The sequence below is a fragment of the Tachysurus fulvidraco genome, chromosome 7, assembly GCF_022655615.1.
Source record: "Tachysurus fulvidraco isolate hzauxx_2018 chromosome 7, HZAU_PFXX_2.0, whole genome shotgun sequence".
NCBI lineage: Eukaryota > Metazoa > Chordata > Actinopteri > Siluriformes > Bagridae > Tachysurus > Tachysurus fulvidraco.
The window spans coordinates 9,019,031-9,034,475 of record NC_062524.1 but is presented as its reverse complement, the minus strand read 5'-3'; the positions used below and the strand labels follow the sequence as shown (position 1 = coordinate 9,034,475).

The 15,445-nt window shown below is 39.8% G+C and overlaps 1 protein-coding gene across 1 annotated transcript; it reads right to left on the bottom strand.

The window, feature by feature from the left end:
- Positions 1-3,681: 3,681 nt before the first annotated feature.
- trib1 (tribbles pseudokinase 1) lies at positions 3,682-10,943 on the bottom strand. Its single transcript, XM_027133872.2, has 3 exons — positions 10,172-10,943; positions 8,938-9,230; positions 3,682-5,734 (listed from the first exon to the last, which is right to left on the bottom strand). Exons 1-3 carry the CDS (start codon positions 10,466-10,468, stop codon positions 5,272-5,274), a joined length of 1,053 nt encoding a protein of 350 aa, XP_026989673.1. The 5' UTR covers positions 10,469-10,943; the 3' UTR covers positions 3,682-5,271.
- Between the last annotated feature and the right edge of the window lie 4,502 nt (positions 10,944-15,445).

Genomic DNA, 15,445 nt, shown 5'->3' with positions numbered 1-15,445 from the left:
CCACAACCCTCCAAATCACTTTAAACAATCTATCTATCTATCTATCTATCTATCTATCTATCTATCTATCTATCTATCTATCTATCTATCTATCTATCTATCTATCTATCTATCTATCTATCTATCTGTCTGTCTGTCTGTCTGTCTGTCTGTCTGTCTGTCTGTCTATCTATCTATCTAACTGTCTGTCTGTCTGTCTGTCTGTCTGTCTGTCTGTCTGTCTGTCTGTCTAGTATTTTAGTTCTTTAACTACCTCTGCATAATATAAATCACACATCACTCTTTACTTGGGGATGAATCAATTTGGTTAATGTTGTCTATTCTGATACAAAGAAAAAAAAAAATTAAATAAATAAAAATCAGCAGGGTTTTGTTCCAACACCTGATCCGAACAGGAAGCTCTTGGCCTCATCATAGTCTTTTTGGCCCTCTTTCCTTCTATTGAAAAAGTTTAGCTTGGTCCCCTTGATAGTCAGATCTATTATTCACCCTGAAGCCCTTTTGATATTGTCTGCACTGGTTGAATTCGCAGGAAACGCTCAATGGAACATAAGTCTGTGTCAAAACAGAGCTTTTGTAAGCTACATCCAAGTAAACATCAATTTGCTTTGTATGCTATCAAATAACAGTTTGGGAGGATAAGAGGTTTTTTTTGGAGGATGACAAATGAAAACGTAGAAATAACAACTTAAGCTCAGCTTTTCAAATTTTCTCTTCAACTCTTTCCAACATTCAAAAAACACTATTGTTCACTCTGTTGTATTTCGTTCTGGACTTTTGTCCTCTTTAAATTATTCTGTTTTGGATTATAAGCCATTGCTAGTTTAACTTTTGGTTGAATTATAGGCCTTCTCTATTTTTTTGTTATATTAACATATAACTTGAGCTTGATCATGGTAGCCTCCTACTATTTTAAGTTAGCGCAGACTTTAGTTTATTTATAGGCTACAATGTATTAAATTCAGTACTGTATATTTAGTATCTCATGGTTGTGATGAATCCCAGAACACTGGGCATGGGAATACACTCAGGATGGGATGCTAGGACAAAGCTCAACATGTACAAATGGGTAATTTAGACTAGCTATTTCACCATCTGAATCAATGTCGTGTTATGGAAGATATGAGGAAACCACGAGAACCCAGAGGAAACCCACAAAGACACGAGGAGAACATGTGAAATTTCACACGCAGTAACCCGAGCTAAGGATCACAAAGCTGTGATGTGGTTACGTTACTGCTCCACCACTATGCCACCCCTAGGCTACAATTATCTAGGCCAAATAATCCTTGGCAGAAAACAAAAGCCTACCTCAGTACTGAGAAGTTTCCTGAGAGCTAGATCAAATTGTTAGGGTTTTAGTTAAAGAGCTTAATCCTCTTTAAAGAGACAGTTTTCCTCCAAGAATAGTAGTAATGGTGATTTTTGTACAGATTGTTTAGCTGCAAAAATTTTTTTTTTTAAATTATAAGAGCATTTTGAAACTTTACAAGTGTCCAAAAATATTGTTTTTTAAAGTAATAGTTTTACTTTTACCCCTGAGAGTTATCGCTTGAGTGACATTAATGTGACACTTAGCGACAGTGTCAAAGTCGATGTGTTAGCGTCTAACAACACCTGCCAGCGAATCCTGTCATACTGAACACAGTTTATTTCCTAAAGACTGTACACACACACACACACACACACACACACACACACACACACACACACACACACACACACACACACACACACACACACACACACACACACACACACACACATTTGTCATACTATCACTTTGAGGACTGTCCATTGACATATTTATCAATACAACCAATTAACACTTTAACACTATATGTACACCTCACTATAACCCTGTCCTTACTCTCAATAACCAAAAGAGAGCATTTTAATTTTTAATTCTAAGTAAAATCTGCAGTTTTTATAAAAATTAACAAACAAAAATAAACAGTTGTTTTTGTGGGGACCATGCAAAAGCAAAAATTTCAGATACTTTTGGGAAGTGTTGGTCCTTAACAAGATATAAAAAACATCACACACACACACACACACACACACACACACACACACACACACACACACACACACACACACACACACACACACACACATCCCGAGTGAAAGCATCATCTAAAGCTGGTTGTGACATGTTATAGAGTTGCATTTGTGGCGTGAGATGCTGCCTGGAAGCCTCCCAGAAACCATGACGCTACACTATAATCTTGATAGCTAATCCAGCAGCTTACGCAAGGTGCTCTAAAGCCACAACAGATTTCTGCAGATACCTGACTCCCCTTATCATAAATCAAGCCAAGCGTCCTCTTTCAGTCCCCCGGCACTTAGCACAGGAAGAGACTTTCACCTGCCTCTTATTAAAATACAGTATTGACACTTGATCTAGGTGAAGCCTGCAGGCAAGTTAGAAAAATGATTCAATATTTCAGTTACAGTATGTTAACAGACCACTGGCATTTTCACTGCGATCACAGAAGTATATGATCGCACATGTATTTAGTTCTTTTGAAGTTTTTGCCCAAATTTTGTAGGGTTAGAAACTAAATTGGACTTATATTGTATGTCATAAATCTATAACAGTGTGAGTAGTTTCCAGAGTTTGGCAATAATAAACCTTATTGGTCATACATGAATGAATAACTTTAAAGCTGGAGAGATCATTGTGTGTGTGTTGCCATACCAACGCACAGACAGATTGACAGCGTGTAGTAATGACAGTTTTAATGAAACGAACCATGACTAGTATTGGAATGTATCAGCACTATAGTGTTTTACTCACTAAAACTATCAGCACTCTTGAAAACACTTGATAATTCATTATTAGTGGAGTGGAACTTGGGTATTTATTAAAAACAATTTTATTACATCCTGAATTTTTAAAACGTGAACATGTTGCTTGTCAAAAATGTATCATATTTTGAGGAAAAGTAACTTATACACTTATAATACATTTCCCTTTGCTTGTTTATCTGACATTTTTATCCCAAGTGACTTACAATTGAGAATGGAGAATATCTAAGCAGCTGTGCTATAGTATTGTCTGTGCTGGGATTGAGTGCCTTAACCACTGAGGCCCCACTTTAACATAATAATGGAAAAGGGTGAGCTGGAGCAGTGTGTGTGTGTGTGTGTGTGTATTTGTACTGGGGAACCAGTATAGTTTGCAATTTACAAACATGACGCTTTTTGTCCTTTGACCTTCATGCCGCTGTTTGTTAAGGATAGTTTTCTAAGAAACTTCTAGGTTTTGTATTTTTATTGACACTTTGACAGTTACACATCGGTTCATGCCTGATCATGTGACTTCTGAAAGTAAGTCACATGTCTGTCTGTCTGTCTGTCTGTCTAGTATTTTAGTTCTTTAACCACCTCTGCATAATATAAATCACACATCACTCTTTTTCTGGTTGCTTCAGAAGTCATTTCATGTGATCAGAATGAATGAAGGGGCCTGAATACTTGAGAACGTAGAGGCAATAACATTATGTCTTTTTGTTGTAGATTTTTGCAAAGCGTCTACAATTTTACCTCTAACATTGTGATTCATGATGTATAAATTTTATTCAGTTGTTCGTTTATTGCGAGAGTCTAACAATCAAAGAGGGAGTGAAAACCTATGAAACGTGCTGCAAGACTTCTTGAAAGAAAATTCAGTGTCAATATGTTAAAAAGTCATCTTTATTCAATCTGTTCACACATTAATAATGTACATATTTACACATTTTCACACATGAATATTTCCTGTTATGGCCTCGTGGTTTTAACCATGAGGACGTGTCACAAAATACAGAATTCACAGTGCAATATGAACTTTGTGCACCTGTGTCAAAACTTAATGTATGAACAGGTCGTTTTGCAACCTCACATTGTCGTGAGCCCGACACATTGTCTCAGAGGTAACATACAGTACAACTTCCCGCAACAGAGGGGGAGGAAACATTAGAGCCTCCAGAAATAGGTTCTACCCTTTCAGCTGAGCTATTGTGGGTTTATTAGTCACCTTGTATTACAGTAGATCAAAAAAAAAAAAAAAGAAAACAGCAACCACGTCATGCAGAATCATCTCATCTTAATCCACTTCTCTGTCAAGACTATGATGATGTTTACTGTGCTCAAACCACCATGTTTTGCTAATGCAAGTACAGAAATGTTGCATTTGCTAACAGTATGGATATGATTCTTATGTCCTTCACTGTCCTACAGTATCCATGTAAATAGTCTTTTATTATGCAGTATAAAGTTGCTTACTGGCTACAGTTTAACATAGCATTACATAACATTTAAACACATTTTAACACATATACTTTGTAGTACGTGGGTCAAAGGTCATACACAAAAAAAATGACTTGAGGGTGAGTGAAAAAGGTGAGTCCTCTGAAAAGTAGATGCTTTAGACAAGGGTTAATCCAATACTAGTTGTTGTAATGGTCAACTTTTGCCCACAAAAGCATTGTCAGGACCAGAGGTGAGAGACTGGCATTTTCATTTCACTCCTTTCAAACCTTTTGGAGAGTTACGATGTCACACATTCACATCAATTTAGATATATATTGAAGTCCATGCACTTTTTGGTGCTGTTGTAATCAGAGTGAGTTAGTGAGTTCCTCGGTTCTGGACAGTGTGAATAGAGCTACAGTTTAAGCTCATGTTTCCTTCCCCCTCTTTATTTAATAGGTTTAGAGTCCTCAGGACTCGGCTGAAGTTTGTCATCTCGATGACAGCCTTGTGTCTTCCCTGCCTCAGTGCTCACTTCATACAGCATGATAAAGGAGGTCATTAGCACCAAAATCACTTCATTTTACACCAACCAGTGTGCATCAAGCCTCTTAACCAAACATAGACAATATGGCACTTTAAGCATGTACACAATTGCATACACTTTCAAGAACCCATAAATTAATATTAACAAATGTTCCCAAGTCTAAAATTTAAAGATCCATACTGTAAGAGTGTAAAACAGTTTTTTTGGTCCAAATCCAAACCATTGAGGACTAGCATTTGAAAGCCTGTAAATTATGGTTGTGCCCAAGTCTAAAATTTAAGAACCCGTAAGAGCACATCTGAGTTTTTGTTTCAAAGCCAAACCAATAGGGAGGTCTCTTCAGCAAAATAGCTGCTTGTCCCACTCTAAATTAAAGAATCATTCCGTTTTTAATTTAAACCCTGGTGTAGTTTCATCAGGAAAAGAGCTGCTCCAATTACAGAAACCTTCAAATTTTGGTCCAAATCAGAGCCATTGAGAAGTTTTTGTCAGCAGAAAAGATACTCGTCCAACTCCACATGCACATGAGGCACTCTTTGCTCAGCCAAGCCAACCTCTTTTTCGTCAACGTCATGTTCGGTGCCACTGCGGAACCACGGGTGGAGGAGCACATCGGCAGCGCTCAGCCTCTCACTGGGCTCCCTGCGCAGGAGGCTTTGCACAAGGCAGCGTGCCCGTGCCGAGAGGCCCTCGGGCAGGCCGTAGGCACCACGCCGTATCTTGGAGAAGAGCGTGGCTGGGTCTGAGTCATGGAACGGGTAGCGGCCTGCCAGCATTGTGTAGAGCATGATGCCTAGGCTCCAGGCATCAGCTCGCTTCCCTGAGTAGCTGCCTCCACCACTCAGTATTTCTGGACTGACATAAGCTGGGCACCCGTGTGTGTCTGAAACTGAATCGTCCTCACCACTCAGGATCCGACAGTCCTCCAGGCCTCCTAGCTTTAAAAGAGTCCTAAAAGAAAACAATAAAGTTCGTCGTCAATGCAGTACTGGACAGTAAACATTTAAGTTGCAATACAGTAAAATTCTCCCATTTTAACACATTACTAACACAGCAGGGGTGCAAAATGATGTCTGAATCTGTGTACCGTCTACAGTCCAAACCAGCGCTAAACCAGAAGTGGGTGTGGCCTGAGACAAAAAATTTTTTTATTTTTTTTGCCCTGGAGATATTTGAAAATGTGGGTATAAAAAAAACAGAGTTAAAATGCCAGCACTGTCATCATGATGTGGGAATTGTGGCTCAGCAGTTCCTCATTAGCTACATCACTCGAGTTATGAATTGTGCTCAGCTAGACATGTACACAATCCCTTTTTATTAACATCCTGTTCTGTTTTTTAGCTGCAAGCGATGCTTGAAAATTTAACTGGAATAATTTTCCAAAATATGAGAAAACTAGTAGCCCAGTTTAAACCACTGTGACCAAATCAATGCAGTTATTACGGATGAATAAATTAATGGATCGATTCTGTTAATGGATCCCAAACTTTCTGGAAAAGATTCTGAAAATTCCAACAAACAAATCTTTTTTCTAAGGATTGCATTCCTATATACTAATGTTTACTGTAGGTTCCCTGCCTGACTTATCCCTGTACAGAAGATATCCCTGTCCCTTATGTTTGTTATCCCAGATTTTGGCTGTGACAGTGGATATTCATTAAACATGCACTGGGAGAAATGGTGGCCCAGGAGCTGAGACTTTAGTCTACTGTTTAGAAGGTTGTGATTTCAAATCTTAGCATATATTTGAATAAAAGCATCATAATGTAAATGCAACTGAACAATACTACTGTTCTGCTTTAACTGATCACTGTGTCCTAATTACCATAGTCACACAAATCCTTACTACAGCAGATGGTTTTAGAACATTGCCTGAAATTTATTGCTGCAATTTTACAACGTCTGCCCTTTTTACCCCTGTCTAATACTTAATGATATTTCTGTGACTTCAAATATCTCATACTAGATGTGACCGAATTGACAAATCTGTCCGTTTTGCATTTATCTTACTGCTCACAGATCACACTCACCTAAACATACTGTAGATATGCTAGAACCTGGTGTTGAACTGGGTCATGAGAAATATTTCACACTTGATGATTCATTTGGAGTCGTAGTATGCAGTGTTTCGAACAGAACACGATGTTCAGATTTGTGTATTGAACTAAAGTGTCATGCACCACAATTTAAATAGAGGAGTGTTTAATTCACAGCACCCTGGGACGCATAGTTCTTCCAGCAACCAGAGAAACAGAACAAGTGCAAAGATAATCATTGAGTAATTATGGTCTTGTTTTAAACATAGACATGCACAACAGTTTCCAAAGTACCCATTTACGCATAGAGTAAACATTCCTCTCTCTCTCTCTCTCTCTCTCTCTCTCTCTCTCTCTCTCTCTCTCTCACACACACACACACACACACATATATCAGTGCTTAACTATGCTCAGCCCTATTTCCAGAAGTAGCAGCAGAGTTTGATGATTTGTGTCTGTGTGTAAATGTGTGAGTTCGGTCTCCCCTCGGTGAAAGCCGAGCCACCGTTCAGTGAATTATGTTTCATCACCGACTGTCAGACGTGCAGTCTGAGGGGTTTGCAGATGACACAACAGCATAGCGCCAGAGAGGTGGAGAGAGTGACTCATAGCTCTCTCTTTGTGTGTGTATATATGTGTGTATATATGTGTGTGTCTGTGTGTGTGTGTGTATGTATGTCTGTAAGGGAGAGAACTCACTGTACAGAACTAACACTGCTGTGTCCTCGATGCTTGCTGCAGCTGGGGCTGCGCTCTCAGCATACATCTGCCCATGTTTAATTACCTGAAAATATCTGCTGCCAGATCAGTGACGCAGGAGCAGCTGGCGTCTCGCTAAGATGCATTCCAAGATGGTGTGTGTTAGAGAGAGAGGGGGTCATTTATGTTATCCTTTCATCACCTATTTCAACCTTTCTTGCCTGTTTTGTATCATGTCTATTTGCTGAGCTATTTGAAGAATGTGCATCAAACACAAGCAGACTGCACACACTAAACCTCCTTGTGACTAAGAAGAAAAGAATCCATTATCAGCAGAACCATTTCTTGTGTGTGTGTTTTTTGTAATAAAAAAACATGCCATCAGGGAGGACCAAAATACGATGCCCAAATGTCAGCATGCCCTCCTGAAGCTGGAAGCAAAGTGTTGTAATGTTAGGTCTAATCTGGCTTCTGTGCACCTTGAACCACCAGGTTCCTGAGTAGCAAGTTCTCCTTGTCCCCATGGAACAATGCTATGACCTATGAATCATTTATGCAAACTGGGTGACTATGGCATGCCTGTCCAGATCTGATTTTTTTGACCAAAAGGTCATACTTGAAATTGTTGCGCTCCAGAAATGACAAATATATGCAGGAAGCTCAATTAGTTTTAGCTACCGGCTTAGTGGAGGGGTTGCTGTTGTAAAAAGATACATGTTCTATTTATACATGACTGCACATTAGATTAAAGTACATTACTATTAATGCTTTGGCTACTGGAAAAAAAAATCATCATTGGTGTGGAATTCCCAGAATACTTTGAGCTGCACTTTCCAGTTATTGTTGTCTTTCATTAGGGTTTTTTCTTGAATCTAATCGTCGGTGTGTTTGTATAAAGCAGGTGTTTTCCAGTTTGGTGTGTTGTGTGTGTTCTGCATTCCTTTTCACCTTTTGTGTTTGCAGTTCGTCTGAATAGTTTAAACAGCATTTGAGCAATATTCCTTGTTTGTCAGACAACATTCACAGCAGTGCAATTCGTTTGGATCTCATGTAATTAATCCTGCCTACCTTTCAGCCGAATTGTATGTGTTTACATCTGAAATGCAAGCCCTGGTTTTGTAGGTTTGCATGATGACTTGCTATTTGGAGTAATCGCATTCCCGGCCTTATTCGCAGTTCCGAATTGTTATGTACTTCCTCTTCTGTACAAATATGAGTAAGTGAATGATATGAGCTACATCTGCTGAAAGACACCTGCAGTGTGTGAAAAAGACAGAAGGAAGTGAGAGCTGAGTGAAAACAGAACTGACACCTCTCTGAATAACAGATCCCACCTGTCCTTGCAGTTCTTTCTCGCTCTCACACACACACTCTTAGAGAGTGAGAGAGAGAGAGAGAAAAATCTATAGGATTGCTTACCTTTTCTCATCTGCAAACACAAACTTGCGAAGCTTCAGGTCTCCCAGCACTATGCTATTCTGGTGGCAGTGAGCCACTGCGGAGGCTATCTGATAAAAGAGCTTTGAGGCTTGCTCTTCAGGCAGACGCTTGCAGCTCTTCACAAAAGTATGCATGTCGCCATAGTCCTTCTCTTGAAATACGTAGGCCTTGCGTTCCCCGAGGATAATATCTTTGATCTGGCCGATATTCCTATGTCTTGGCAGCACGCTGTAAGCTCTGATCTTCTCTTGGTACTGGCCCATGTCAAACACCTGCAGCATACAGAATACTTTTTACATTTTGCTGTTTTGCTCTACGTCACAATAACAAGCATTTCCCTATCTTGTGATTTGGAAAACAAATGTTACGTTATCAAATTTATTTCTGCATAATGCAAAATATATGCAATGTTATTATTATCGTTTATTATTATTATTATTATCAGCCTATATCGATACTCCTATTATAGAAATCTGCTCTATGAGGACCAAATTCTGTAGTAATAAGATAAGGAAGGAAAATGCTTGGTGGAACTGTTTTGAATGATGATGGAAGAGTTAGAAATAATAAGAGTGCTGTCAAATTAGATGTCTGAAAAAAAGAAACGCCGTCATTGAAAAGCCAACAGCTCAAATATTCATTCAGTCTGACCATATGACTCACTGACTCAATGCCCTGAAGAGCCTGTAGGCTCTTATTCAGCTTCATACTTATTCATCCACTTGGAGTGCTGCAGTCATTATTGCGATATGATGCTGTATTGATACCCAGATACTGTAGAAGGCTGCTGTATGCAGATGATGAACAGGAATAAATGCAGAATGATTTGATTGTGTACTCTGACCATCTTGCGCAATACCAGACGCTCTGGATTGTTTCTGTGGTTGCTTTGTTGACTCACGTTTGTTTCCATGTCATGACAAACAAAACTACAACAATTTCTTTGTATTATTTACGCGCCGTTCATAATATCTACGTTAAGTATTGTTTTTCCTTGGTCCAGCGTCTCTGAATGATGCATAGCACAATTTGTACTAGAAAGGTGATCCTTTGTATTTAATCCTTTGCATGAGTTGCAAATCCACATGTCTATTGTTCTAATTTCGCTTTGGATTAATAGACTTTATGCACTGAATGAATGACTTATATTAGTAGAAGCGACATTAACAGTTGACTCGTGCGTTAAAACCGGACCGGTGTTAAGATCGCATACCTTGCACACGAGCTCCTCGCCGGTGTCCATGTCCCACGCGCTATGTGCGGCGCTCGGGTCCACGGAGGGGAGCAGCAGGAACTGGCCGATGCGTAACGGCCCCGCGGCCCCGCACACCGACTCTGCGCTCCCGCTGCGCGGAGACACCGGGGATGCGGCCAGAAAAAGTGCCGTGTCTCCCCCTGCACATTCGCTCAGTCTCGGGCTCTTGGCTGCGGTCTCCTCGCTGTCCACGCGCTTGTGTCCGCGCCTTGGAGCACGAGCGCACGACACCGCGGCACTACGGCGAACCAGCATTGCGAGGAAAACCAAAAAGCAAACAAAAAAAAGTGCACGAGGGTTTCCAGACCACCAGTCCTTGCTGAATGAGTTCTATGGCATGTGTGTTCTTACGCTCATTCTCTTCACAGCTCGTTTTCCTGCACTTCACCAAATTTATTTAGGAAATTCAGTATCCGCCGGTTAACGTATCCATATTTTGTCAGGCTGCTTGTAAGTAGTTGTGTCTTAACGTTTCATGTGAGCGGCGTACGCACTGCCCAGGTCATGAGCGCACTGGCACTGGAAAGGCTGCGTTTCGGAAAAGTCCCGCGGCTTTTTCTCAGAGCTTGTGCTTTGATGCGCGCGACGCGCCGGGAACTCCGCCCGCCCGGTGACAGAGCGCGCGCCCGACGCCTACCGAGCAATCAGCGCGCGCCACACGATTTTCTCCAAGGCGTCAGAACCTTTGACAACCTCGCAACATCGAGCCCAGAATGTAGATATGTAATATAGACAAAAAAAAAAATTCACCCCGATGCACAGGTGCCCGTATTAACCACTTAACCACTGAAATCGCACAAATTGTGCAACACTGGGAACTTCTTTAAAAAAAAATGCATTCGTGCATATTTTTATATTCCTCTTCGCGGAAGCACGTGTTGCCTCCAGGAAAGATAATATTAACTGGCTTTATTTCGAAATATCTGTTTTCCCTTTATTCGTCAGCCCCGGCGCAAGGGTTCGCTCAGTCACCGGTGTGTTTGGAGACATAACATTGCATTCATATTTGTGAAGCGTGTTTTAAGTCTTTTTAAACTACACCAGACATGCATGTTCTGCTGTTTTAGTAATGAAATACTGCATAAGTACTTAAGAGAATGTTGGACTGATCTCCATAAAAGGGAAAGGCAGAAATGTGGTGAGTATAAACAGACAAAATGGTTTACTATAGAAGATCCAATGGATTAAAATAAGAGGAGCTACTGAAGATTCTTTCTTGTGAAACATCACATAATGCCCCTATTTTCTGCAGATGAGCTGAGCAAATATAGACTACAATGGGTTCTTTCCTGAATCACATGAAAGGCACATCAAAACTAACAGATTTTTTTTATACTCTGGGATGATATCTTTAGTACATCATGTGCTTTTTTGCACCTGTGGAGGTAATATCTTCTATCTTTTTCTTTAATGGTACATCGATGGTCATTAATGTCCTAACAATTTTTAAAGGTGACAGATACCTAGTACAGTTACAGAACTACTCTTGATGGTACCATCCCAGCAAAAGAAAATTGCAGTGTCTTGTACCTTTAACTCTGAGTGTCCATAATGAAAGCTTTCACTTCCCAGAACAGTCTGTCCCTATCTTGGTCCTGGAGTCTTCATGAACTGTGCACATTTTTTTTCTACTCATCATTACATATTGTCATATTTCTCTGCAACACACAATAAAGTGCATGAGCAGCACTAGGAAATAATTGCAGAAACCACTGTCGATGTTTTGTTACTAATATAAGAATAATTACCTGAATATGAACCTGTTTGTTTGGCCAGAATAGATTCTTGCTTGCAGGCCCAGCCTCTGGGGAATGCTATATTTTATGCAGGCTGATTATAGCATCAAATCCATCAGAATCTAATTTGCTTGAGGTGATGTAGGTTTTTTATTGCCTGAAAACATTCCACCTGATTCCACAGCAACACTGCAGTGCTCACAGGTGGAGCAGATAGCAGAGCGATTGCAAAGAATACATTAACAACAGCTGCGAGCTATTTTTCCATAATTCATCAAGGAAGACTGACCTTTGTGAATTCACTTGTGCTCTAAGAAATGGAAGGGAGGAAGGGTCTAAAATTGGAGCATACAACTGTCACCAGCAGGCTTCCATGAACATTTAACAGCAATTTTAAACAGCTGGTATGGAAATGAGGCGACAAGTTCAGGCATGGTGGGAATATTGGTGTAGAAGACTAGTGTATTTTTAGCACGTATGTTTTCTTTTTCATATAGATGACTCAGAATGTGATATGTATGTGTTAGTCATGCCGTAATGCAGCCACAGGTTTTCCTTTTTTCCCCTCTTCCTCCTTCTGTGTAAATTTCATGAGCAGTGTCAACTTCCTCTTTGTTGTGAAATACAGAGTATTTAAAGGGGGAAAAATTATTTTATGGACTAGTTCTTGTAGTATGTGTGTGTGTGTGGCAAACCTGCCTATTTGTAGATAATTTTCATTTGTTCAAGGCTCTATTCCCCCCTGTAATTAGCTGACTCACTCAATGTCTCCAGTAATGAGGGCACACTGATCATGCTTTCCACCGAACAACCAAGGCCTCGGCCATTGGAGCAGGTGTAAGTTATTCTCTGTAGGCAACTGCATGCTGAATGCCAGCTATGACTAATGCTGTAAGAAGCACACTAGCAGATCCGGCCTTGACGAGAATGATGCATCATAATGATAGTGTGGCATTTTATCACAGGCATTGCTTTCAGAGACTATGAAGAAATGGGGAAGTAATTGAAATGGTGAACATTCCACAATGCATCATGTGTAATGATAAACACTGCTTTATTTCTGTGGGAACGTCATGTGCTGTCATGCACAAGTATTTTGATGACCCTATTTTTTACTTTTATTTTTTATCAGAACTATAATAGTAGTATAAGTATAGAATAAAACAAATGGGTTCATATTTGTACTTGGGGAATTTGTATTTGGACATGTCTCAGCCTTGGGCACTGGTTTTGCTAAATATGGACTTGGTTTCTCTCAGTAAAAATAATATTTGTGTTAGGTTTTCTTTCTGTATCCACAAAGTTTGACAAGAAGTAATTCATTCATCTAGAAAACATAACTTAATCACTTGCACAATGCACAAATGAAGACAACTAGTTGAAGTAAATTTTGGCCACATAAAAGATTTGATGGTCTTGATCATTTGGGTGTGATCTTGACTTTGCCTCAACCCCAAGTACATGATAAAGGTCTTTTTTGTAATGTCAATACTAGTCTTGGATGTGATACTGGCAGTTTCATCAGTCCAAGCTGAATATAACTAAAGATAACTTATTGTCCATTACAAAGAATTGACACTGGAGACTCCTTCTGTAAATGTTAAACAAACCTCTCACAGAAAGTAAAGATTACACCGCTCTTAAATTTTAGAATTGACACTAAACATATTATTTGCTTAAACAATAATATTATATAAATGTATTAAAATATTACATATTAATATAAATATGTATGATTTGATGACAGCTGTATCTACTGTCAGAGCAAGAGGTATTAATGAGCACATTGTAAACAAACAGATTTGATGCTGATCATTGCGACTACATACATCACAAAATGAGTGGACTGAAAATAAAAAGATTAAAGAGACTACAGAAGACTTATTCAGCTAAAGACGCAGTGTTGGTCTTTTGTTCACACAGACATTTCTATACCAGGCTTCAGAATCTCCATGGTTTATAGAATATACAGTGGTCAGGTCTGTCATTCAGTAATGTCAAACTGAACAACCAGACCTGCTGAATTTCAAGCAACTGAAGTGAAGCAATGATTAAGACTATGGACAGAGTCTCCACAGTTTTCCCCCCTTCACCTCTTGTTTCTCTGAGCTCAGTTAACTCCAGACCAGACAGAACAGTTTGTTTACCTCAGAGATGTCCGAGATCGTCTTCAGGAACTGAGCCATGACTTGAGAGCTTGTTCTGTCGGTGGAGGAAATGGTGGCAGAAGTGCCTGCTTTGTGAGTCAATAAACCTACACTTATTCAGCAAGCTTGGTCTCTGTTACTCACCATCTCCAGCATGTGACTGCACACGAGGAGTGTGGAATGTGGAGCCACTCTAAAAAAGTGTCAACTTTTGTTTTAGTGAGGTCAGAGAGTGAGCAAAGACCATGTGGATTCCTTCTAGTAAGTGGCTAAAATAAGTACATTTTTTGCACATGTTTGAACAATAGAAAGACAGGCAGAAAGACAGACAGAGATATGGATACATATTGATAACTGGATAGATATTTAGTCAGATACTTAGATGAATAGATAGATAGATAGATAGATAGATAGATAGATAGATAGATAGATAGATAGATAGATAGATAGATAGATAGATAGATAGATAGATAGATAGAAAAACAGCTACATGATGGATGGATTGATATACATTTGGCCATACAAATAGATAAATGGCTGGATGAATTAATAAATAAATTAATTAATAGACAGTGATATAGATAGTGGCTTAGTAGTTAGCACGTTCACCTCACACCTCCAGGGTTGGGGGTTCGATTCCTGCCTCTGCCTTGTGTGTGTGGAGTTTGCTTGTTCTCCCTGTGCCTCGGGGGTTTCCTCCGGGTACTCCGGTTTCCTCCCCCCGGGCCAAAGACATACATAGTAGGTTGATTGGCATCTCTGGAAAATTGTCCGTAGTGTGTGATTGCGTGAGTGAATGAGAGTGTGTGTGTGCCCTGCGATGGGTTGGCACTCTATCCAGGGTGTATCCTGCCTTGATGCCCAATGACGCCTGAGATAGTTCCTGACTTGAGGTAGTTCGGATAAGTGGTAGAAAATGAATGAATGAATGAATGATATAGATATATAGATAGATGAGATAGGTAGCATTAACAGTTGCTGGAATGTCAATTCAAAGTCTGATGACTCAGCGATAATAGTCAATAATGGGCATCTGTGAGCTCATGTATGTTGAAGAGGGTAGTTAGTGCTTTCCTTTTTTCTGTGAACAGTTGTAATGTCTGGCTTTCTGGTGCTATTATTCACAGGAGAAATATGCTAGCCTTCACCCTCCCTGGCTGAGAAATAACTGGTCCCACTAGTTGGTGGATTATTTGCAAATTACAAAACATGTTTGGCTCCATATTACTGAGCTTCAAATGCTCAGCGTGAACTGAAATATGTGACAGAAACTCAGTGGTATTTGTTACACATAAACATCCTGGTTTGCATTTAAGGCACAATGGCTGAGGTGAGCTCTTTACGGAAGC

Bases quoted from the DNA above. Each gene is read 5' to 3' on its own strand.
- trib1 (XM_027133872.2), bottom strand. From the start codon at position 10,468: ATGCTGGTTCGCCGTAGTGCCGCGGTGTCGTGCGCTCGTGCTCCAAGG. The intron at 9,231-10,171 runs GTATGCGATCTT...TGTATGCTGCAG, and splicing joins GCGAGGAGCTCGTGTGCAAG to GTGTTTGACATGGGCCAGTA. The intron at 5,735-8,937 runs GTAAGCAATCCT...GTTTTCTTTTAG, and splicing joins GTGTTTGCAGATGAGAAAAG to GACTCTTTTAAAGCTAGGAG.